The sequence below is a fragment of the Lissotriton helveticus genome, chromosome 5_1 (assembly GCF_964261635.1).
Source record: "Lissotriton helveticus chromosome 5_1, aLisHel1.1, whole genome shotgun sequence".
In the NCBI taxonomy this organism is placed as follows: Eukaryota; Metazoa; Chordata; class Amphibia; order Caudata; family Salamandridae; genus Lissotriton; species Lissotriton helveticus.
Genome location: NC_136065.1, coordinates 129,009,485 through 129,034,644, shown reverse-complemented (window position 1 = coordinate 129,034,644; position 25,160 = coordinate 129,009,485). Strand labels below are relative to the sequence as shown.

At 51.3% G+C, this 25,160-nt stretch overlaps 1 protein-coding gene across 2 annotated transcripts in view; it reads left to right on the top strand.

The window, feature by feature from the left end:
* CNTRL (centriolin) overlaps positions 1 to 25,160 on the top strand; it is a 1,008,983-nt gene that overhangs the window by 279,151 nt on the left and 704,672 nt on the right. Inside the window, exon 1 of one of the 2 annotated variants that reach the window (XM_078641874.1) lies at positions 13,237 to 13,484. The exons of the other annotated variant lie outside the window; for it this stretch is intronic. Coding sequence (XP_078498000.1) covers positions 13,461 to 13,484 — 24 coding nt within the window. The 5' untranslated portion in view covers positions 13,237 to 13,460. Of the gene's footprint in view, positions 1 to 13,236; positions 13,485 to 25,160 lie in introns of those variants that run through there. 2 annotated transcript variants of the gene reach the window in all.

The window sequence follows — 25,160 nt, the reverse complement described above, 5'->3', positions numbered from 1 at the left end:
GTCCCTATGAGCGTCCTTTGTCCCTATGAGCGTCTTCTGCCCCTGTGAGCGTCCTTTGTCCCTATGAGCGTCTTCTGCCCCTGTGAGCGTCCTCTGTCCCTATGAGCGTCCTCTGTCCCTATAGGGCGTCCTCTGTCCCTATAGGGCGTCCTCTGTCCCTATGAGCGTCCTCTGTCCCTATGTGCGTCCTCTGTCCCTATGTGCGTCCTTTGTCCCTATGTGCGTCCTTTGTCCCTATGAGCGTCCTTTGTCCCTATGAGCGTCTTCTGCCCCTGTGAGCGTCCTCTGTCCCTATGAGCGACCTCTGTCCCTATGAGCGACCTCTGTCCCTGTGAGCGTCCTCTGTCCCTATGAGCGTCCTCTGTCCCTATGTGCGTCCTCTGTCCCTATGTGCGTCCTTTGTCCCTATGAGCGTCCTTTGTCCCTATGAGCGTCTTCTGCCCCTGTGAGCGTCCTCTGTCCCTATGAGCGTCCTCTGTCCCTATGTGCGTCCTCTGCCCATATGTGCGTCCTCTGTCCCTATGTGTGTCCTCTGTCCCTATGTGCGTCCTCTGTCCCTATGAACGTCCTCTGTCCCTATGTGCGTCCTCCATCCCAAAGCGTGTATTCTGTCCCAAAGAGTGTCTTCCTTCCAAATGTGTGTCCTCTGGTCCTAACGAGCATCCCCCTCTGGAAGAAGAGTCCATCCAAAGGAGTCCATCCTTCCCAACAAGCGTCCTGTCACAGCAAGCACCTTCCATGCCAGCGAGCGTCCTCTGTCCCAACAAGGGTTGTCCTTCCCAACGTGCGTCCTTATTTGCGACAAGAGCCCTTCGACTCCTCTGTTCCAGCAAACAACGTCCTTCCTAACCGGGAGCATCCCTTCCAGTGGGAGATGCGACGTGAAACTGAGGAGTTAAAAACTGCCATTCTGTCTCCCCAGGGCATGAAATCCGAGCTTATTATTAACTTTCCACAAAGCCCCCCCTCTCCCCTGATGGGGCAGCGGGCTCCCAAAGCCACCAAACGAGCACTGTCTCATTCAAGCCTCCTTGTTTTCTCAACGGGTTGTTAAGACCGCTCAAGGGCTGGCCTGTGACTGTTGAGCTCTCGACACTCCTTGGCTTTAGAGCGGAGGTCACTCAGCAGTTTTCCTGGAAAGATGAGTAAATGTACAGGATTGAGACGGGGGATACAGGCTGGAGACAGAGGATACAGGCTGGAGACAGGGGATACAGGCTGGAGACAGGGGATACAGGCTGGAGACAGGGGATACAGGCTGGAGACAGGGGATACAGGCTGGAGACAGGGGATACAGGCTGGAGACAGGGGATACAGGCTGGAGACAGGGGATACAGGCTGGAGACAGGGGATACAGGCTGGAGACAGGGGATACAGGCTGGAGACAGGGGATACAGGCCGGAGACAGGGGATACAGGCTGGAGACAGCTGCTATGAAGGGTTCAGTCACTCCCTTGAAGGCGATCGCGGTTTTGGATGAACGTCAAATGTATGTTTTAAAAGCCAATAACAGGGCTCAGTTGGCGGGAGGCGGGAGTGCATTCACTGGAACAATGTGACCTTGTGATTGCTTCAGGCTCCGAGTGGCGGCTATCTAATCTCGGCGGTACCCGGGGCCCTGAGCGCTCGCTCGGGTGCTTCTGTCTCTGCAGCGCCGTCAGCAGCAACGAGTTTGGAAAACATCATGGCCGCCGCTCTCAATAGCTGCGGCAACTAGAGAAAATATTTTCAAAGTGGGTCTGTCTATTTTTGTGGAAGATGTAGCCAGAGGAAACTAATTATTGTAAATATTAAGCGTGCATCAGTCGGTCCTAACGCTGCAAGTGATGCAATATTACGCACGCACACATGCAAGGGCGAGAGAGTGACTGAGGCAGACCACACACACACACTCTCTCTCACGTACACAGATAACCTACGTATGCACATGGGCATAACCTGACATTTACCTATGCATGCAGACACGTCTATATGCATTATACACACATTCTCTCTCCCTCTCCCCCTCCAAGCCCGCTGGAGCAAGGTGCCCTCCTAGGAGGCCAGCCCTACCTCTCATGCTGCACAGCACTGCCAGCTGCAGCCACATCTGCTTTCTTTAGAGGCCAGCCCTACCTCACTCACACTGCACATGAAGCAAACGGATCCTCTGCAGGCTAGACTTACCTCACACACACTGGCCGCTCCTGGAAGATGCCCTCTCTCGAGACCCGTCCTGATCCGCACTCACTGCCTGCTGGGGAATGCTGGCTTCTCTAGAGGCCAGCCTTGACTCCATAAACTCGGGGATGCTGCCTTCTCTAGAGGCCAGCCATACCTCTTATAGAGCCTTGCCTTTATAGAGGCCAGCTCTGCCTCCACACACTGGGGGATGCAGCCTTCTCTAGAGGCCAGCTCTGCCTCCACACACTGGGGGATGCTGCCTTCTCTAGAGGCCAGCCATGCCTCTTATAGAGCCTTGCCTTTATAAAGGCCAGCTCTGCCTCCACACCCTGGGGGATGCTGCCTTCTCTAGAGGCCAGCTCTGGCTCCACACACTGGGGGATGCTGCCTTCTCTAGAGGCCAGCTCTGCCTCCACACACTGGGGGATGCTGCCTTCTCTAGAGGCCAGCCTTGACTCCATAAACTGGGGGATGCTGCCTTCTCTAGAGGCCAGCTCTGCCTCCACACACTGGGGGATGCTGCCTTCTCTAGAGGCCAGCCTTGACTCCATAAACTGGGGGATGCTGCCTTCTCTAGAGGCCAGCTCTGCCTCCACACACTGGGGGATGCTGCCTTCTCTAGAGGCCAGCTCTGCCTCCACACACTGGGGGATGCTGCCTTCTCTAGAGGCCAGCCTTGACTCCATAAACTGGGGGATGCTGCCTTCTCTAGAGGCCAGCCTTGACTCCATAAACTGGAGGATGCAGCCTTCTCTAGAGGCCAGCCTTGCCTCTTATAGAGCCTTGCCTTTATAGAGGCTAGCTCTGCCTCCACACACTGGGGGATGCTGCCTTCTCTAGAGGCCAGCTCTGCCTCCACACACTGGGGGATGCTGCCTTCTCTAGAGGCCAGCTCTGCCTCCACACACTGGGGGATGCTGCCTTCTCTAGAGGCCAGCCTTGACTCCATAAACTGGGGGATGCTGCCTTCTCTAGAGGCCAGCTCTGCCTCCACACACTGGGGGATGCTGCCTTCTCTAGAGGCCAGCTCTGCCTCCACACACTGGGGGATGCTGCCTTCTCTAGAGGCCAGCCTTGACTCCATAAACTGGGGGATGCTGCCTTCTCTAGAGGCCAGCCTTGACTCCATAAACTGGAGGATGCAGCCTTCTCTAGAGGCCAGCCTTGCCTCTTATAGAGCCTTGCCTTTATAGAGGCTAGCTCTGCCTCCACACACTGGGGGATGCTGCCTTCTCTAGAGGCCAGCTCTGCCTCCACACACTGGGGGATGCTGCCTTCTCTAGAGGCCAGCTCTGCCTCCACACACTGGGGGATGCTGCCTTGCTGCCTTCTCTAGAGGCCAGCTCTGCCTCCACACACTGGGGGATGCTGCCTTCTCTAGAGGCCAGCCTTGACTCCATAAACTGGGGGATGCTGCCTTCTCTAGAGGCCAGCCTTGACTCCATAAACTGGAGGATGCAGCCTTCTCTAGAGGCCAGCCTTGCCTCTTATAGAGCCTTGCCTTTATAGAGGCTAGCTCTGCCTCCACACACTGGGGATGCTGCCTTCTCTAGAGGTCAGCCTTGACTCCATAAACTGGGGGATGCTGCCTTCTCTAGAGGCCAGCTCTGCCTCCACACACTGGGGGATGCTGCCTTCTCTAGAGGCCAGCCTTGACTCCATAAACTGGGGGATGCTGCCTTCTCTAGAGGCCAGCTCTGCCTCCACACACTGGGGGATGCTGCCTTCTCTAGAGGCCAGCCTTGACTCCATAAACTGGGGGATGCTGCCTTCTCTAGAGGCCAGCTCTGCCTCCACACACTGGAGGATGCGGCCTTCTCTAGAGGCCAGCCTTGACTCCATAAACTGGGGGATGCAGCCTTCTCTAGAGGCCAGCCATGCCTCTTATAGAGCCTTGCCTTTTTAGAGGCCAGCTCTGCCTCCACACACTGGGGGATGCTGCCTTCTCTAGAGGCCAGCCTTGCCTCCGCACACTGAGGGATGCAGCCTTCTCTAGAGGCCAGCCATGCCTCTTATAGAGCCTTGCCTTTATAGAGGCCAGCTCTGCCTCCACACACTGGGGGATGCAGCCTTCTCTAGAGGCCAGCCATGCCTCTTATAGAGCAATGCCTTTATAGAGGCCAGCTCTGCCTCCACACACTGGGGGATGCTGCCTTCTCTAGAGGCCAGCCATGCCTCCGCACACTGAGGGATGCAGCCTTCTCTAGAGGCCAGCCATGCCTCTTATAGAGCCTTGCCTTTATAGAGGCCAGCTCTGCCTCCACACACTGGGGGATGCAGCCTTCTCTACAGGCCAGCCTTGCCTCTTACAGAGCCATGCCTTTAGAGAGGCCAGGTCTGCCTCCACACACTGGGGGATGCTGCCTTCTCTAGAGGCCAGCCTTGACTCCATAAACTGGGGGATGCAGCCTTCTCTACAGGCCAGCCTTGCCTCTTATAGAGCCTTGCCTTTATAGAGGCCAGCTCTGCCTCCACACACTGGGGGATGCTGCCTTCTCTAGAGGTCAGCTCTGCCTCCACACACTGGGGGATGCTGCCTTCTCTAGAGGCCAGCCTTGCCTCCACACACTGGGGGATGCAGCCTTCTCTACAGGCCAGCCCTGCCTCTCACATACCACACAGTATCACCTGCTGCAGGCTTCTGCCTTCTGTGAATGCCAGCTATTCTTCTTACACACTCCCAGTCGGAAGAAGCTGCCTTCTCTAGAGGACAGCCCTGCTTCTGAAACTGCATAGCATAGGATGGTGCAGGCCGCTGCCCCCTCGGGAGGACAGCCTTGCCTCGGAATCGGCACTGCACGGGAGGCTGCAGGCCGCTGCCTTCTCTAGAGGACAGTCGTACCTCTGAAACTGCACTGCACGGGAGGCTACAGGCCGCTGCCTTCTCTAAAGGACAGTCGTACCTCTGAAACTGCACTGCACGGGAGGCTGCAGGCCGCTGCCTTCTCTAAAGGATAGTCGTACCTCTGAAACTGCACTGCACCTCTGAAACTGCACGGCCTTAAATAGAACCTGACTTTGTGGGCCCTCGCGACTGATCAAGGTGGTGGCAGCACTTTGTGATATCGTTTGGGAAAGGTGGGCAGACTGCGAGAGATTCTCTTCTGCCCACTCGCTCTCTGCAGCATTATTTCATTAGCGTATTTTTAAAACCCAGATTTTTACATTCAATTGATTTAATAATTGTGATGTATGTTTTATAATTAACTGTACCGTTTTAACACCCTCTGTGCTGCTTCCCGGTTCCCCTGCGCCCCGTTCCACCGCGGCTTGCTCGTGCCGATTGCTGTGGTGGGCCAGGTCGGGCGCCATCTTTGGTGAGTCCCGGTCCCCGGCTGGTCTGGAGTTAGCGGTCCAGCTCGGGGAGGGGCTTGGGCCTTAAATAGCGATGCTCCACAGAGCGCGCAGCAGTCTCGCGCAGCTGGCGCGCCGTCTGCGCGCCGAAGGAGCGCCAAGGGAGGGCCAGTCTGTGCCCGTCCGTGCCTCGGACGGGCCCAGGGCCAGCCAACATGTCCGACCTCTCTCTGGTCGGACTGTGCATGGTAGGATGAAGTATTCACGGAGTGACCTTTTGGAGCTAAATATCACAGCTAGAGAGGGTACATGTTTGCGGGCGGGGCGGGACTGCGAGATTATGAAGTGCTCCAACTGTGGTTTTCTCCCCCAGCCCTTATTACCTCCTAGACCAGGCAGTGCACCCGGCCCTATGCCAATCAGGGCAGGGTTAATCAATGCCAGGTCTATGGTGAAACACGCAGCGGATATCTTTGAAATACTTGCGGATGGACAGCTTGAGCTCCTTTTCATCACGGAGACGTGGCTTACCAACACGTGTGCTCCGATTTTGGAACTCGCTGTTCCCAGAGGTTTTAAGATTGCTAGAGTGGACAGGACCACAGGTAGAGGGGGCGGTTTAGCTGTTATATTCAAGGAGGGGTGGCACTTCTCCATTGAGCAGTCTCATTTGGTAGCTGATGGAGAGGTCCTTCACTTCTCCCTTGTTATTAATCCTCATTTCACCTTGGGTGGTTCACTGATCTATAGGCCTCCAGGTAATGCCCGCCACTTTATTGATTCTTTGGAGGAGTGTATAGTGGCGCGGGCTCTGAGCTTCCTGAAATTTCTGCTGGTTGGCGACCTCAATATCCATCAAGATGTTTCTTTCTCAACGGAGGCTCGCCGTTTGGAGGAAGTCTTCGAGCTAGCTCAGCTAAAACAGTGGGTGGTTTCTCCGACTCCTGTTGGAGGCCACCTTCTGGACCTGGTCTGTTCCAATTTTCCCATCAAGGAATTAAATCTACAGAAAGTGACGTGGTCTGACCACGATCCTATTAGGTTTGCTTGGGAGGTGGAGGGTGTAGGCAGATTTGCTACTGCTCCTCCCAGGAGCTATCCCCAGAAGATCAACCTGGATACGTTTGGTCAGGTTCTGTCTGGAGCTCACCCAACGCTCCCATCTGAACTAGGGGAAGCGGTAATAGACTTTAATCAGTGGGTGCTGCGGGCGGCCAATGTCTCTACGAAACATACTATTCTGTCTAGGCTCCGTCGCACCCCGTCTCAACCCTGGTTCTCTCCCGAGTTAAGGGAGCTGAAATTGGGATGTAAAAAGCTGGAACGGGTTTGGAGACGCGAGTATAGCCCGGAGACAAAATCCGCCCTACGCACTGCCCAAAAGAACTATTATGCCGCTATCAGGACAGCCAAGGGGAATTACTACGCAGGGAGAATTGCTAAAGCTGATAATAACAGTAGGGAAATGTTCTCTATTGTAAAAAGCTTCCTATCCCCGGCAGCTGACTCAACCACACTTCCTTCCTCCATGCAATGGTGTGAGGAACTGTCTAATTTTTTCACTAACAAAATAGCTAAAATTCAGAAGGACTTGCTTTCCGCATTGCCAACAGCCAGCCTAGAGGATAACCCCTCCCCTCTGCCATACCATCATGACACCCAACAGTTCACAGACTTCTTGCTAGTTGCAGACGGTGACATACTGCCCCTTCTTCAGTCCCTCAAATCGGGCTCTCCTTCAGATCCATGCCCGGCCCGGGTACTTGCAGAAGTGGCTAGTATTATCTGCAGTGAGGTCACTCAGCTGGTAAATCTTTCCCTATCCTCAGCAGAGGTTCCTACAGGCTGGAAACAGGCAAAGCTTCTGCCGCTCTTAAAAAAGCCGGGGCTGGATGTGGCTGTGCCTGGGAATTATCGTCCCATATCCCTTTTGCCAGCATTGGCCAAAATCTGTGAAAAAGTGGTTTTCCGTCAACTTGAGAGCTTTGTTGAGACCTCTAAGGCTTTACATCCAGCTCAATCAGGTTTCAGGGCAGCCTACAGTACGGAGACAGCCTTGGTTGAAATGGCAGAATCTAACCGGGAGTGCTTGGACGGTGGCGGCAGAGCGGTCCTGATTTTGCTGGACCTCTCTGCCGCATTTGACACCGTTCCGCACGCCCTCCTCCTCGCCAGGCTGTCTGCAATTGGTATTGGGGGGCGTGCCCTGGCCTGGTTGTCTTCGTTTTTAACGGACAGGTCTCAACAGGTCTGGCTACCGCCTTTTGCCTCGGAGCTTAAACCACTTCTCACTGGGGTTCCCCAGGGATCCACGCTTAGTCCCCTACTGTTCAATATTTACATCACCCCCTTGGTATATCTGGCGGAACAGTACGGGGCTAAGATTATTGGATATGCTGACGATACCTAGCTGTTGTTTACCTGGCCAGACGACCATCTAGACACCTCAGCAGTCCAACTTTGTCTGTCCTCTGTTTTCCGCTGGCTGACTATGGCCCAGTTGAAATGCAATGAGGACAAGTATGAGGTTCTCTTCTATGGTTCCTTTCCCCCCTGCTTCAAAGATTCACTGTGGCCACCCAACACTCCTAGCCCCAAGGTGATGGGAGGTCCTGCGAAGAATCTTGGCATTTGGTTTGGTGAGGACCTAAGATTTGAGGACCATATTAAAAAGCTATCTGGGACTTGTTTTGCCACCCTGAGAATGCTACGTAGATTTTTTCCGTTGCTTCCCAGGGAGGCAAAAGAGACTGTTGCTCGAGCTCTCATCCTAGCAAGGCTAGATTATGCCAACGCTCTGTTTAGTGGCATTCCTGCTTATCTGGTCAACCGCTTGCAGGTTATCCAGAATGCCGCTGTCCGACTTTTGTTTAATGTCCCGAGATGGAAGAGCCTTCGCTCTCAAATGAATTGTCTTCACTGGCTTCCGGTGTCCCTGCGCATCCTGTTTAAATCCCTGGTGCTCTTGTTTAGAGCAATTCACGATCAAGGGCCTGTCTATCTGAAGAAACGATTCATTCTCTATGTCCCCACTCGAGCTCTTAGATCATCCTCTCAGTTTAAGATGACTCTCCCCCGCTTTAGGCGATCTAGGCTAGGGGGCCAGTCCATATCTGTGGTGGCTGCCCGGGCCTGGAACGCCCTTCCCCTCCAGCTGCGCTCCACTCAGGGTGTAGCCCAGTTTAAGAAAAACTTAAAAACGTATTTCTTCACTAGGCTGGTTTAAGTTAGTCTCTGCTATGTCTTCCTCTGCTTTTTCCCATCGCGCCAGGACACTCCCAAGTATCAGAGCGCGTTATAAAACGGTTTATACATACATACATACATACACTGCACCTCTGAAACTGCACTGCACGGGAGGCTGCAGGCCGCTGCCTTCTCTTAAGGACAGTCGTACCTCTGAAACTGCACTGTACGGGAGGCTGCAGGCCGCTGTCTTCTCTAAAGGACAGTCGTACCTCTGAAACTGCACTGCACGGGAGGCTGCAGGCCGCTGTCTTCTCTAAAGGACAGTCGTACCTCTGAAACTGCACTGCACGGGAGGCTGCAGGCCGCTGTCTTCTCTAACGGACAGTCGTACCTCTGAAACTGCACTGCACGGGAGGCTGCAGGCTGCTGCCTTTTCTAAATGACAGCCCTGCCTCTGAGACTGCATGGCACGGTAGGCTGCATGCCGGCCGCTGCCTTCTCTAGAGCACAGCCCTGCTTCTGAAACTGCACCGCCCATGAGGCTGCAGGCCACTGCCTTCTCTAGAGGACAGCCCTGCTTCTGAAACTGCACTGCACATGAGGCTGCAGGCCGCTGCCTTCTCTAGAGGACAGCCCTGCTTCTGAAACTGCACTGCCCATGAGGCTGCAGGCCACTGCCTTCTCTAGAGGACAGCCCTGCTTCTGAAACTGCACTGCACATGAGGCTGCAGGCCGCTGCCTTCTCTAGAGGACAGCCCTGCTTCTGAAACTGCACTGCACATGAGGCCGCAGGCCGCTGCCTTCTCTGGAAGACAGCCCTGCTTCTGAAACTGCATAGCATAGGAGGGTGCAGGCCACTGCCCTCTCAGGAGGACAGCCTTGCCTCGGAAACGGCACAGCATCGTAGGCTGCCTTCTCTAGAGGACAGTCGTACCTCTGAAACTGCACTGCACGGGAGGCTGCAGGCTGCTGTCTTCTCTAAAGGACAGTCGTACCTCTGAAACTGCACTGCACGGGAGGCTGCAGGCCGCTGCCTTCTCTAAAGGACAGTCGTACCTCTGAAACTGCACTGCACCTCTGAAACTGCACTGCACGGGAGGCTGCAGGCCCCTACCTTCTCTAAAGGACAGTCGTACCTCTGAAACTGCACTGCACGGGAGGCTGCAGGCCGCTGCCTTCTCTAGAGGACAGTCGTACCTCTGAAACTGCACTGCACGGGAGGCTGCAGGCCGCTGCCTTTTCTAGAGGACAGTCGTACCTCTGAAACTGCACTGCACGGGAGGCTGCAGGCCACTGGCTTCTCTAACGGACAGTCGTACCTCTGAAACTGCACTGCACGGGATGCTGCAGGCCGCTGCCTTTTCTAGATGACAGCCCTGCCTCTGAGACTGCATGGCACGGTAGGCTGCATGCCGGCCGCTGCCTTCTCTAGAGCACAGCCCTGCTTCTGAAACTGCACTGCCCATGAGGCTGCAGGCCGCTGCCTTATCTAGAGGACAGCCCTGCTTCTGAAACTGCACTGCCCATGAGGCTGCAGGCCGCTGCCTTCTCTAGAGCACAACCCTGCTTCTGAAACTGCACTGCCCATGAGGCCGCAGGCCGCTGCCTTCTCTAGAGCACAGCCCTGCTTCTGAAACTGCACTGCCCATGAGGCCGCAGGCCGCTGCCTTCTCTGGAGGACAGCTCTGCCTCTGAAACTGCACTGCACATGAGGCCGCAGGCAGCTGCCTTCTCCAGAGGACAGCCCTGTCTCTGAAACTGCACTGTGGGCTGCAGGTTGCTGCCTTCTCGAGAGAACAGCCCTGCTTCTGAAAATGCACAGCACTGTAGGCTGCAGGCCGCTGCCTTCTCTAGAGGACAGCCCTGCCTCTGAGACTGCACTGCTCATGAGGCTGCAGGCCGCTGCCTTCTTTGGGGGCAAGCCTGCCTCTTACACAATGCTAGCTGGATGAAGCTGCCTCTTCGTGACGCTAGCCCATCTGGCATACTGGGCTGCCTTCTCCAGAGGCCAACCTCGCCTCGCGGCGCACTCTCCACGACACGACTGGCTGGAGAATGCTGCCTTCTGTTGAGGCCAGCCCGGCCTCCCACACACTTCCGGCTGCAGTGAAGGAAGCTGCCGTCTCTGGAGGCCAGCCCCGACTCTCGCAGACCGCACAGCACTGCCAGCTGCAGACTGGGGGAAGTTGCCCTCTCCAGATGCCAGCCTTGCACACTGCGGGCAAAGGAAGCTGCCTCCTCTAGAGGCCAGTCCTGCCTCACACACTGCACAACACTGCCTGCTAATGAAAGCGGCCTTCTTTAGATGCCAGTCTTGCCTCTCACATACTGCACAGCAGTGCCTGCTGGAGGAAGCTGCCTCCTCTAGAGGCTAGCTAGCCCGGCCTATTACATGCTGCCGACTCTAAGGAAGCTGCCTTCTCTAGAGGCTAGCCCTGCCTGCTGGAGGAAGCTGCCTTCTCTAGAGGCTAGCCCTGCCTGCTGGAGGAAGCTGCCTCCTCTAGAGGCTAGCTAGCCCGGCCTCTTACATGCTGCCGACTCAAAGGACGCTGCCTTCTCTAGAGGCTAGCTAGCCCGGCCTCTTACATGCTGCCGACTCAAAGGAAGCTGCCTCCTCTAGAGGCCAGTCCTGCCTCACACACTGCACAACACTGCCTGCTAATGAAAGCGGCCTTCTTTAGATGCCAGTCTTGCCTCTCACATACTGCACAGCAGTGCCTGCTGGAGGAAGCTGCCTCCTCTAGAGGCCAGTCCTGCCTCACACACTGCACAACACTGCCTGCTAATGAAAGCGGCCTTCTTTAGATGCCAGTCTTGCCTCTCGCATACTGCACAGCAGTGCCTGCTGGAGGAAGCTGCCTCCTCTAAAGGCCAGCTAGCCCGGCCTCTTACATGCTGCCGACTCTAAGGAAGCTGCCTTCTCTAGAGGCTAGCCCTGCCTGCTGGAGGAAGCTGCCTCCTCTAGAGGCTAGCTAGCCTGGCCTCTAACATGCTGCCGACTCAAAGGAAACTGCCTCCTCTAGAGGCTAGCTAGCCCGTCCTCTTACATGCTGCTGACTCAAAGGACGCTGCCTCCTCTAGAGGCTATCTAGCCCGTCCTCTTACATACTGCCGACTCAAAGGAAGCTGCCTTCTCTAGAGGCTAGCTAGCCCGGCCTCTTACATGCTGCCGACTCTAAGGAAGCTGCCTTCTCTAGAGGCTAGCCCTGCCTGCTGGAGGAAGCTGCCTCCTCTAGAGGCTAGCTAGCCCGGCCTCTTACATGCTGCTGACTCAAAGGAAGCTGCCTTCTCTAGAGGCTTGCTAGCCCGTCCTCTTACATACATGCTGCCGACTCAAAGGAAGCTGCCTTCTCTAGAGGCTAGCTAGCCCGTCCACTTACATGCTGCTGACTCAAGGGACACTGCCTCCTCTAGAGGCTAGCTAGCCCGTCCTCTTACATACTGCCGACTCAAAGGAAGCTGCCTTCTCTAGAGGCTAGCTAGCCCGTCCACTTACATGCTGCTGACTCAAGGGACACTGCCTCCTCTAGAGGCTAGCTAGCCCGTCCTCTTACATACTGCCGACTCAAAGGAAGCTGCCTTCTCTAGAGGCTAGCTAGCCCGTCCTCTTACATGCTGCTGACTCAAAGGAAGCTGCCTTCTCTAGAGGCTAGCTAGCCCGTCCTCTTACATGCTGCTGACTGAAGGGACGCTGCCTCCTCTAGAGGCTAGCTAGCCCGTCCTCTTACATGCTGCCGACTCAAAGGAAGCTGCCTTCTCTAGAGGCTAGCTAGCCCGTCCTCTTACATGCTGCCGACTCAAAGGAAGCTGCCTTCTCTAGAGGCTAGCTAGCCCGTCCTCTTACATACATGCTGCCGACTCAAAGGAAGCTGCCTTCTCTAGAGGCTAGCTAGCCCGTCCACTTACATGCTGCTGACTCAAGGGACACTGCCTCCTCTAGAGGCTAGCTAGCCCGTCCTCTTACATACTGCCGACTCAAAGGAAGCTGCCTTCTCTAGAGGCTAGCTAGCCCGTCCTCTTACATGCTGCCGACTCAAAGGACGCTGCCTTCTCTAGAGGCCAGCTAGCCCGTCCTCTTACATGCTGCAGACTCAAAGGAAGCTGCCTTCTCTAGAGGCTAGCTAGCCCGTCCTCTTACATGCTGCAGACTCAAAGGAAGCTGCCTTCACTAGAGGCCAGCCCTGCCTTCTGGAGGAAGCTGCCTTCTCTAGAGACCAGCCCTGCCGCCTGCTGGAGGAAGCTGTCTTCTCTAGAGGTCAGCCCTGCCTATCACTGCACAGCACCGCCTGCTGGAGGAAGCTGCCTTCTCTAGAGGCCAGTCCTGCCTGCTGGAGGTAGCTCAGTTGCCTTCTCTAGAGGCCAGTCTTGCCTCTCGCACATTGCACAGCAGTGCCTCCTGGTGAAAGCTGCCTTCTCTAGAGGACAGCCTTGCCTCTCACTGCACAGCCCTGCCTGCTGGAGGAAGCTGCCTCCTCTAGAGGCCAGCCCATCCTCTCGCTGCACAGCACAGCCGGCTGCGGGCTCTGCTTTCCATTGGGCGGCCGGAGCCCCGCTTCCTGTGTTGTGATTTGAAGCGCTGAGGCAGGCTGTGCCTGGGCAGGATATCACTACCGAGCCGGAGCCTGACAAAGAGGAGGCTGCGAGGGATGGGATGGGGCGCCGCAGGACAGAGACTTTCACTAACTAAACATGCGGCTGCAGCATAAGAAGGCGCCGAGCATGGAGGGGCTGCAACCTGTCGCCCCCAGGACCTGCTGGGGCCCCCACGCCTGAGCTCCCAGCTGCCGAGACGCTCAGGGCGGGGCTCCCACGAGATGCCCGCTGAAATCTGCTCCTTCGTAAGTTGTGTTCATCCCCGCGTCCTGCTATCTTGCCTGGGGTTGTCATAAAGCTGCGCTGGAAACTTATTAACTCAAGGGGCGGGCGCCCGCCCGACCGGTGCCAGTAAAAGTTACACCGGAGCATGTGACCTGGTGTGGGGCACCCATGTGGTGCACGGCGTCTGTTTACAGTGACGAGCAGACTGCGTTCCGCGGGGAAGAAAGGGGTCTTTCTGTGCGCGCACAACTCCTATGTATATATTTAGTCTTTTCGACAGTGAGTGATGTTTTAAGAGCAGTTTAAGACAGTTGCTTGTGAAATCCTTTGCACGGACTGGATGCTGCCCGTGCTTTGTGACAGCTCCGGATCCCCACCGTTACTCTGCGGTTTTATGCAGCCTCAGGAGAGCACAGCACGTCACGCGCTGGCAGCACAGCCTTCCCTGCTGGTCAGCCCATCGAGCATTTAAAGTATGAGGCAGGGACTCCCAAGCGAGGGTCAGACACCCCGTGTCTTTAAAGTATGAGGCAGGGACTCCCAAGCGAGGGGCAGACACCCCGTGCCTTTAAAGTATGGGGCAGGCAGCACTCCAAAGTATAGGGCAGACACTCCAAAGTATGGGGCAGACACTTCAAGCGTGGGGCAGACACCCCGTGTCTTTAAAGTATGAGGCAGGGACTCCCAAGCGAGGGTCAGACACCCCGTGTCTTTAAAGTATGATGCAGGGACTCCAAGCGTGGGGCAGACACCCGTGACTTTAAAGTATAGGGCAGGCACTCCAAGCGTGGGGCAGACACCCCTTGTCTTAAAGTATGGGGGAGGCACTCCAAGCGAAGTGCAGACACCCATGTCTTTACAGTATAGGGCAGGCACTCCCAAGCGTGGGGCAGACACCCCTTGCCTTAAAGTCTAGGGCAGGCACTCCAAGCGTGGGTCAGACACCCCTTGTCTTTAAAGTATGGGGCAGGCACTGCAAGCGAGGGGCGGACACCCCGTGTCTTTAAATTATGGGGCAGGCACTCCAAGCTTGGGGCAGATACCACTTGTGTTAAAGTATGGGGCAGGCAGTCCAAGTGTGGGGCAGACACCCCGTGTCTTTAAAGTATGGGGCAGATACCACTTGTCTTTTAAGTATGGGATAGGCACTCCTGCGTGATGCAGACACCCCGTGTCTTCAAAGTATGTGGCAGGCACTCCATGCATGGGCAGACACCTTGTGTCTTCATAGTATGGGATAGGCACTCCTGCGGGATGCAGACACCCTGTGTCTTTAAAGTATGGGGCAGGCACTCCACGCATGGGCAGACACCTCGTGTCTTTATAGTATGGTGCAGGCACTCCAAGCTTGTGTCAGACACCTCGTGTCTTTAAAGTATGGGGCAGGCACTTCAAGCGAGGGGCAGACACCACGCTACAACTGGAATTAGCGCTCTGAAGACCTTGACTGGCCCTTTAGGGAGACTTAATCAAGTACTACATTAAGGTCCTCAAAGCCTTGAACAACATCCTTCAATATCATCTGGTATTGCTCTTCAGGGAAGCGGACTCCCCTTGGCACATCAAGTTTGGCCAGGCATTAGAGACCCTGAAAATCGAAGCAAACGGTTTACCTGTACCTGACATTCTGCAAGTGGCCCGGCTAAACGCTGTGAAATGGCAAGTCCGCTCCATCTCGTATGAAAAGGATCGAGCCCTACTCCGCTACAACACCAACACGACTGCACTAGACGAGTCCTATCATCCAGGGAAAGCCCAACAGTACCTATGGAAAGTCCTATTAGCCCAGGCTCGCAGAATTCTTTTCATGAGGCATTAGGCTGCAGACAGTTAGCTGCCATCCATTCTGCAACAGCCACCAGGTCATCGTGAATTTTGGCCAGAATTTGGTTAGAGTTCTTAGAAAAGGAGATCACAAGTTGAGTGTCATCAGCATAGTATACTAAAGACAGCCCTCTGTCTCTAGCTACCACCATCAGGGGTTGTGTATAGATATTAAAAAGCGTTGGGCTCAGCGTTGATCCTTGGGGCACTCCATTTCGTACAGCGTACTCTTGAGAGCGATATCAGGGAGTGATAACCTGGAAAGATCTCTCAGCAAGAAATGATGAGAACCAGGCCAATGCATTACATCTGATACCTATCTCCTGTAAGCGCCACAGCAGGATCTCATGCGATTCTGTATCAAACGCGGCGCTTAGGTCGAGTAGGATCAGGGCTGAGGTTTTACCCTCGTCAAGAGAGTCCTGCAGATGTTCCGTAACTGCCAACAAGGCAGATTCAGTGCTATGGTGCGGTCTAAAACCATTCTGGGAAGAGTCTAGAATTTCAATGGACTCCACATATTTGCTCAGAATGGAGTTTACATAAGATTCAGTAGCTTTAACCAAGAAAGAGAGCAGGGAAATCGGACAAGAGTTTTCTGGCTTAGATATATCTGAAGAGGTTTTTTTCAGCAGTGGAATGACTTTAGCGTGCTTCCATGGGGCAGGTACCGTTGCTGTAGACAATGACAGGTTAATCAGCACACTGCAGAATGGTAAAAGGTATTCCTAAAATTTCAGAAACTGGTCAGGTTTGAGTGGATCGGCTGGAGAGCCCGATTTGAATTTGCCGCTAAGCGTGCATACCTCTGCCTTGGACAGTAAAGGGAAGAAGAGTAGTGAGGGACCTGTGGGGCATGTTTGTGCCTTACTACTTGCACAGCCGCTTATGGCGGGGACGTTTTTGTAGATATAAGGAGAAGATATGGTTCTGCTCACCCACACATATGCCCCAGGGCTCCAATTCCCTACGGCACATAACCGTCATTGGCTCCACAGCTAGGGCGAGCAGGAGTGGTGAAAGGGGGCAACCTTGTCGGGTGCCCCTTTTGACCGCCCATGCCTCTGACACCTCATCTCCCACCGAATTCGAGCCAAAGGGTGCGTGTACAACAATAGGACCCAGCCCCGAAACACTGGACCAAAGCCCATCCCCCGGAGCACCGCCATAAGCTAATTCCAGGTGACCGTATCAAACGCCTTCTCCAGGTCGATCGACTTAAGCGCCATGTCTTGCTCCATTCCGGTGGTCTCGTGAAATACGTGGGTCAACCGCCAGAGATTTGGGGCTGTGCTACAAGCCGCAAAACATTCATACTTAACGTACGCATATAGAGCAGCTTTTGACCAGAAGGGTTCATCCACTGGTGTTTTACATTGTCATTAACATTTTGCTTCCATCCACCATAGTATACACCATTGGGTAATGGGCCAGCCCACTTTACCAGTAAGATGCCTTCACTTTTCAGTGATTCCACAAGGCCAAAACGCATTTTCATGTCCACTTAAATATAGTTCCTTCATCTTCAGTAATAAACCTGGTTCTAATTGAGCTTTACACTAACTTAGTTAACGGGTTGTTTATTTTGCCTGGGGTTTAGGGGACCTAGTTAGATGGCAATTTATTTTCGATTTCTTTTTAAAGTCATAAAGTGTTTAGGTGATGGTGTAACATTGTAGCTGCCTGCAATTTGAGTGCTTGGTAAGTTGGCGATTTACATTTGCCTGATTCACAAATATTATTAACAATAAAATGCATGACACACCTGAAAGGCTCTCATATATATATAAAAATAAAAGTCACATGAAAAACTTGCACATCAGTGACTCTTTTTTTCAGTTCTTTCAATTGTAAATGTTTAAATGGTAGCATATGGTGAACATGTGTAAGTGGCCATACCATTTCTTATTTTATTTTTATTTGTGTGGCACATTCATCAATAAAAAAAAAATAAAAAAAAATCAACCATTGCATCAGTTTTCCAAGACTAGACCTTTTGGCGTTGCTAATGCTTATATGCTTATGTGCCAATGAACTTGGTCAAAAGTGATTTCAAAGACGCGTATGAACATAGTTTTAAAAAAAGTTTTTGCTTATTGTTCTGTTTTCAGAGGAGTTTTATCACATGGCTCCATGCCACCAAAATTGTAATATTGTGCTCTGGGACATTATGGGCTGGTTGTTTGGGTTGTTCATTTGGTTTAAAAAATGAAAATCAAGCCTGCTGCTTCGTAGCGCCGTAGTGGGCTATACCGGCCATTAAAGGCCCAGGCCTTTAACAAGAAAGTGGGACTTTAATGCTGGTATAGACCAGCTACAGAGGGCTGTAAGGCTATTGGAACATTCTTCACTCTAGTGGTGGAATATCCTAACAAATAAAACAAAGGCTTCATGCAATCCAAGGGGATTGAAATCCCCTCTGGCTCTGTGAGGCCTTTGTTCACAGCAACAGCGACAACATTGCAATGTTTAAGCTCCAGACCTCTACCAGCCATTAGAAGCCCAGACCACTCCATTGTTTTCATTGAAGCTCCCAACATTCCAATGTTCTAATATAAAATTCACTGAGAAGCATCTGCGAATCATCCCTTGGTATAAATATTGTGCTAAACCATTTGCTGTCCAGTCATTGTCCTGCCTTGTTTGAGGAAACTAAGGCTGAAGAAGACCCTGGTGTTGATGAACCTTCCCTGTCTAAACACATGTACTATGCTCTTCATATGTGGAGTTAGTGGATTCCACCAACCCTGGCTAAAGCTACAACATTTAAATCTCACCTTCCTGTGTGGACCAGCTCCAAGAAGGCACAGGTTTGTAGGGATTCCAGCTGGATTTCCGAGGGTCATTCTTTGATTTCAAATCTATGAATCTTATGAATCCCATTCATTGTAGATTCTGCATACTTTTCAGTCTCTGGCTTTACGTTGGATATGAAGTTCTATTCTAGGCTTGCCTCAAGTGACCGATCAATTTGTGCCAACCCCTCATGTTCCTTTAATGCCTAAAGCACCCTCAACACTCGCATTCTTCTCAACAATACTCAAGGAAGGAACTTAGTGATGTAATGAAGTGTGATTTCAAATCCCCCGAAAATATTCTCATGTCTTGAATTTAGGAAGATCGCAAAATCATTTCACCTTCCGAGGAAACCTTTGCACCACAGTAAAGTATCTTCACTAGTCAGGTTTTCAATGCTTGTCCAGATAATTGCTGAATTGCCTTCTCAGAAAATCCCTGCTGATTAGTTCACTCTTCTTTTTTTTGTGTTTGTTTTGTTTGAGCTGCTGTAGCCGCAAGAAGTCCACATTGGATGCATGTTGGCTCTACAAATCTGCATACAATTGCGTATATGAAAGAGACCATAGGTATAGATTTGTTACCTTTGCATTACTCCCAGGCCTCAGACTGGATCCTGAGAATTTTTTATTTTTTTTCGTATCTGTACCCCTGCACATCGGTAGGTGGCATCGGTCGACTCTGCGTTTATCATCAGGGTCGTGGTCGCCGGGATTACGTCGCAGTGTCTACTTAGACACTGCCCCTGCACGCTGACGCCAGTTCTTTTTTTTTCCGCGCCACCTAGCGCAGATCCTGAGAGAGCGTGCCCCTTTGTCACTTTTTGACTAACCCTTCTTAGGTCTCGCCTGGAATAAGCATCCGAAGGATGCGTCCAGGCTGGAGACTTAATGTTGCCTGTCTCGGGGGAATGAGGGACAAAAGGGTGCCACGCGCTTCTCTTGTGCTGGATTTGACTGCGTGCACACGCACCCACACTCACGCATGCGCACATACACAGCCACACGCATATACAGCCACACGCATACACAGGCACACACCCCCCCCCGTCGCCGCCGCACCTACACACACACTAGCGCACCTACACGCACACACAGAGACCCCCCCACACACACACCAGCGCACCTACACACACGCACGCACACACACATACATACAAAGACCCCTCTCCCCCCGCCGCCGCCATCGCACACATACACACACACACACACACACACACAAGCGCACCCCCCTCCCCCCTAGAACTAAGCCCCACTTACCGCCATTCGGGACTTCTGTAGCCGGGGCTCTCCCTCGGGCATAGGAGCCCCGCTCTCAGGCACTCCGTGGGCGCGTGCGCGGGACTTCCGAAGACGGAAGTCCCGCCCAAAGGAACTGGCTCAAACGCGCATGCGCAGTGACCAGACGCTCCAGCAAAAGCAGCTCTGCGCCTCCTCGCACCTGGCCCATACGAAACTTGTTAAGAGTTGCTTCTCAGTCTATAACACTGACCATCTTAGTCCGCCATCTTACTTGGTTCCAACTCCTTCTCCTACCTGGCAGCAGAGTCTTCGTGAGTCAGGCCAGTCTATGACTGAAGGCTGCACTTTTGCTCCCTGCCGAAAAGCGCCTCAGAGCCTCGTCATATATACTAAGCGCTATAAAACTGCCATTACAATGCTATAACACTCATTTATATCTATAGCTAGTTTCTTAGGGAACGCTTTTCCATGTGAGACGAGAATTTTTTCAAAATGTTTCTTTCAGAAAAATATTGACACTCCATTGATTCCAGATCGTGCGTTGATATCGGTCTATTGTGTAGAGCATGCGTGTCGCCTTCTGTCCCCTTTGCAGCACTTTGCCTAATTTCAGCATCTTCGTCTGCTTGGTTGGCAAACCCTTTACATTTCAAAGGTCGGATGTTATTCATGAGCAATACATTAATAGTTCTGAGGGAGCGCCCAGGTTGGCTCCAGTTGTATTTACTCTTATTGCATTAAAAATTGAATAAAGATGTGATTCTTTGTTAGCAATGACAGCAGAACCGTTCCCAGTCATGTCACATTAGAGGCCCAGAGGGACTAAATCGGTGTGGTGTGAAATGTTGACTGGCGGTATTGTTACTGATGCACATGATCGACGATAAGTTAAGTGAAGAAGGCTTAATGTCTTACTAATGCATCTAATGCATTCAGCTATTGAAGCATTAGCATTTGCATTTAATTCTCTAGTCATTTCCACTGGCGTAGCTAGAACCTTTGCCGCCCCGCGACGGCCGCAAGTAAAAGCCGTGGGGAGGTGGGGGGGAGAGGATCTCTGCGTGTAAAGGCAGGGGGTGGGGGTGCAAAACTTGTGCCGCCTGGAGCAAACCGTAGCCCCATCCTCTCCCCCCGAGGCCACTGGTCATTTCCATGCAAAAACAATCCATAATCTTGGGTTTTCGTTCTTCCGTTTGTCAACAAGGCTTGTGCTCAGCATTAGAAAGGCTTTTTAAATTTTTTTAGCCACCCGTGGATTCTCATTATTGACATGTTTATGCATAGGCTGTTTTATTATTTTTTCCTGTCCATTGAATTCCTTATATAAACAATGAATGCTAAAATATCAACCTCCAGTGCAAGGTGCGCGCTTCTGACTCAACAAATTGACAGTTAATCGTCAGAACCAAATGTCATGTCGGTAAAATAGCTCCGTGGAGAACTACATTCGTGATGGAGCTCTGTGGGTTACCCAAAGGTCACAGATCCATCAGTCGCACTCAACCTTTAGTCCTGCTGGTCGACAAAATGAGTCCTATTGAGCTAAGTAATTACTAATCACCTCTAATGATTTTGTGTCAGCACCTTGGTACCAGACACATAGGCGATTATGCCATACATCTGTAGTACTTAATATGCCAATTATTATTATTATTGGTTTATAAATAGAGTTTTTGCTCATGGAGCTCAGTAGTTCACTTCTGCTGGTGCGGAGATCCTTGTATAGTTTGCACCTTCCAGGTTGAGTTCCCACTGCATCTGTGTTGCTTACCTGTATGGGCTCTGTTAGTCCTTGTAACAGTGCTTAATTTGAGCTGGTGGTTTCCAGTGCTCGGCACCGGCACTTAATTGCTGGAACCTGCACGTAATTACAACACATATTGCATTAGAAATGCTATAGGTGTCACATTTGCGAAAGTTAAAACTATTAGCATTGTAAATGACATAGCTATTAATTTAGCTATTTTCAAAAACAAAACATAAATAAAAAATTTGTCATTTACAATACCAATAGCTCAAACTTTCCTAATGCGAGACCTTTTGCATTGTAAATGCTTGTTTGACTTTTGTCAACATCTTTTTGAGTCTATGACTCCTGGTGCATGAGGGATGTCCAGCCGTTGGCCCGGTTTCAAGCCCTGTAACTCCTGTCACAAGTTTATGTCGGTCACCGATCCAGACCTCGTGTGTCTTTGGTGCCTGGAGCGCGACCACAACCCGAAGCCGTTCTCCAACTGCCCGGCCCTGAACCCGAAGTCTTTGTGAGAGCGGTCCCGAAAGCTTGTGGAGGCCCGGCTGTCCGCTCCATGCCGTTCAAGGTATACAGAATACAGAACTCTAGTTAAAGGTTAATCTGCCTACGGTTGGATGGTCGAAACTATTGTGATGGATTAAAACAATCATTTAAGTCCTCCAAATGCTTCTAAGCAAAACCACTTAAGCAAGTTCAGGCTTTAATTGAGCCTTCTGCAAATACTTCCTGACCAAAAGAAGAAAACGGCCTTTCCCCCAGTTAGGTACTGGGATTGTCAATTAAAATGTAATATCAGATAATTGCAAAATAATAGTTTTGCAGATCCTCAAACAATACTAAGAGAAGTAAGAGTTATTTTTTCCTTATGCATCCATGACGTGTACCTCACTCTATCTAGTCTAGGCTGTTTACTTCAAGATAGCAGTTACAAATTAGCCTATGCCCTAGGCGATTGTTAAGATGCCTCGATTACACCATGCAGAGAAACGGTTTAAATTGGGAGTTTAGTTTCGTAGTAATATAGAGGAACAACACACAACGCTCCCCCCCTCCCTCCCCATGACTGTCCCAGGATCCAACTGACATCCAATGAAGTCTGGAGCACCTCCTAGGTGACGCTACTGAAGGATTCTAAAACAGAACACTCCTTTAAAGAGAAACCTACCTATATACCAGCCTATAACAGGGATGTGTGGATTTGCGGTAATGATTAACAGCTATAAATATGAAAGTTCTCCCAATCTCCTCCCTCAAACCAGCCTTGTGTATTTTCACTGGATGGTTTCTTGGTAGAAACTCGCCTGTCTCTATAGTAGAGCATCTATTTTAGGCCATCCTCATCCATCACTTCTCCTCAACCCTCACTTATCACTCTTCAACCCTCATCTCTCTTTCCATACTCCTCTTCCCTCACTCTATATCTTTTCCTCATTTACAATCACCCATCACTGCACACTCCCCATCCCTTGCTCTTTAGTCCTCCTCCCTCACTCCTTGTCTCTTACCCATCATCCCTCTCGCTCAATAACCCCATGTCATATTCCTCACCCATATCTTGCCCTCCAAACTTATTACCACTTACCCATCAGTTTGTCATCCTTGTTCTTCAGTCGTCATCCATCACCCCTCGGCCCTCCACCTTCATTGGTCAGTCACCCTTCGCCATTCATTTCTAACTCCTCCTCTTCACTTTTCTGTTCTAATCCCTCTCCTTACCAGTCAGACCTCATCCTCATCCCTCGCGCCTTAATTCTAACTTTCAGTGCCCGTTATCCCTCATCCGTTCATAGTCCGTCATCACACCTCCTCTCTAAACCCTCTGTTTTTAGGTCTCGGCCTGATCCAGCGCATACGCTGGTCTGGCCGAGACATTTAGTAGCTGCTTTGAGAAGTGCTACTTTCCCGGCGACCAGCTTACTATCACGCACACTAGAGTGTGCGCGCATGCGCGTAATAGCAAGCTGGTGGGCGGCAAGCTAGCACTTGCGGTGACGCGCGGGCGCACCACTCGCGTTTTTTTAAAATTTCATTTAGCGGCCGCACGGCTTTACTTTTACGGCCGCGCGGCCAATGCTTATCCTAATAATGTTTCAGAGAACGTGGTTGAAGAGCCCAATGGAGAATGTTAAATCTCTTTCTGGATAACCCAAGTGTTTTTGCTCCTCCTCCTGAGTACAACCACAGACCCTGTGTATCCCTTGAGTCTGGCACTTGGTCTGCGCTGCCATCTCTCACCCCGTGACTTTCGCATGAAGCCATTGGCGAGGCACGTCATGCTTCATTGACTACAAATAGCACCGGCTGTGTTTTTCATCATTACTCGCTCACTGCAGTGGCATTGCTGTATATTTTTACCATTAGGAGGCAGCAGAGACACGTAAATGGATATTGTAATCCGAAATTGATGTTTTGAAAAAGTTTATCATTCAGGAATTGAACAGCCCCGGCTGTTTCCTCTGCGGTTTGCATGCATACCTGTGGCACAGAATGAGGAGTCCTTGACAGGGATTTGTTTCTTAAGTAAATATTTTGGGTCTGGCTCATACTTTTATCGTGTTTTCCTAAACTCACGTTTGGTAGGCAGATTTGACAATGTTTTTAAAGGGATTTGTATTCTCTTTTTTATTATTATTAACTCTAGTTCGATGGCTGTTCTGTAATTGCGTTTTTTCAAAATGTCTGTTCTCAGCTGTAGGTAAATATATTCCAGAGTGACCCGTTTTCCTCTGTTTAACTTGGGGTATTATTAGTTTGCAACTCCCTCCCCCCCCCCCTTAGGTCCATTTACGTATTTAACTGTTGTTTATCATTGTGGTTTTCATCCAGTCACCAGCTCAGGGCACCATGGGAGAATCAAGACTGACCCTACAGTGATAGAATCTTTCCAGTAAAGCTGTAAAATAAGGTGTTCAGACAGTGTTTAAGCAAAGGGTGAGACTGGTGATGGTATGATTTACATAATCTTTGCGAACTGGCTCACAATAAAGCATCTGTTACCTTTACTCTTCTGTTATTTGGTTAATCCATTATGACACCCAGTGGGGCCAAACAAGTAGATGGTTTGACTCCGCTTCCCTGCTTTGGGTTCATGAGTGTCCGTGCTTTATCCGCTTGGGCTAAGGAAGCCAGCGTCATATTTCCAGCTTCGCAGTGCTCCCATTTCTTTTAATTACTTAACTTGCAGACTCAGTTTGTTTGTGGCAGATTTTCAGCACGACCGGCTTCTCAGGTTCCTGTGCACTAGATTTGTTATCTTGATAGTATGTTTGCAGTCCGCGGGCCGGATCATGAAAAGGGCACACTTTACTTGTTTGCGCCACCGTGCACCTTTCAAAAGGTGCACATTGCGCAGATAAGGAAAGTGCAGTGTATTAGAATGAATGTGAATAGCCAATTTGTCTCGCTTTTGGGACCTTAAAAGTATTTAGTTATGCAGCACAATATCCTTAGTGCAACAACATCAACTGTTGCATGGCTAAACACTTATAAGGTCCCAAAGGCAAGACCTATTGGCTATGCCAATGCTTGTTACACTTTGTCCACCACTCATTCCTCTTATTTTTCACTTGACTTTCATTCCTTAGCCCTCATTCTTCCTCCCACACTCCTCAACCCTCCGTCCTCAACCCACCCATCATCCCTCATTCGTCATCTTTCGCTCCCGATCTTTTATTCCAAATTGTCACCTGTTATCCTTTATTCCTCATCCCTTCCTCTTCTATTGTCCTGATAACTAACATTTGTCCTTCACCTCTTGTCCCTCACCCATCACGCTTGTCTATCATCCTTTTATCCTTCACTCCTCTCTGTTGAGTTCATACTCGTCCGACTTCAGTTCTTACTCCCACATGAATGAGCGTATACCTTTGGTGAGGTACATCACACATCAGCAAATATATTGCCTTAAAATGTTTAGATGAAAAAGTATGTACTGCGTTTGAAATACAGTAGAGAACAGAGACAGGGTAGAGCTTGCAATCAGTGGGTCTCGATTCAATTGAAGATTTCTGAAGAATGTTGATGAGCATTGGATCTTACAGGATTTTAAAAATAACATGCATATGCCTTCTAAAAGTGCTTCA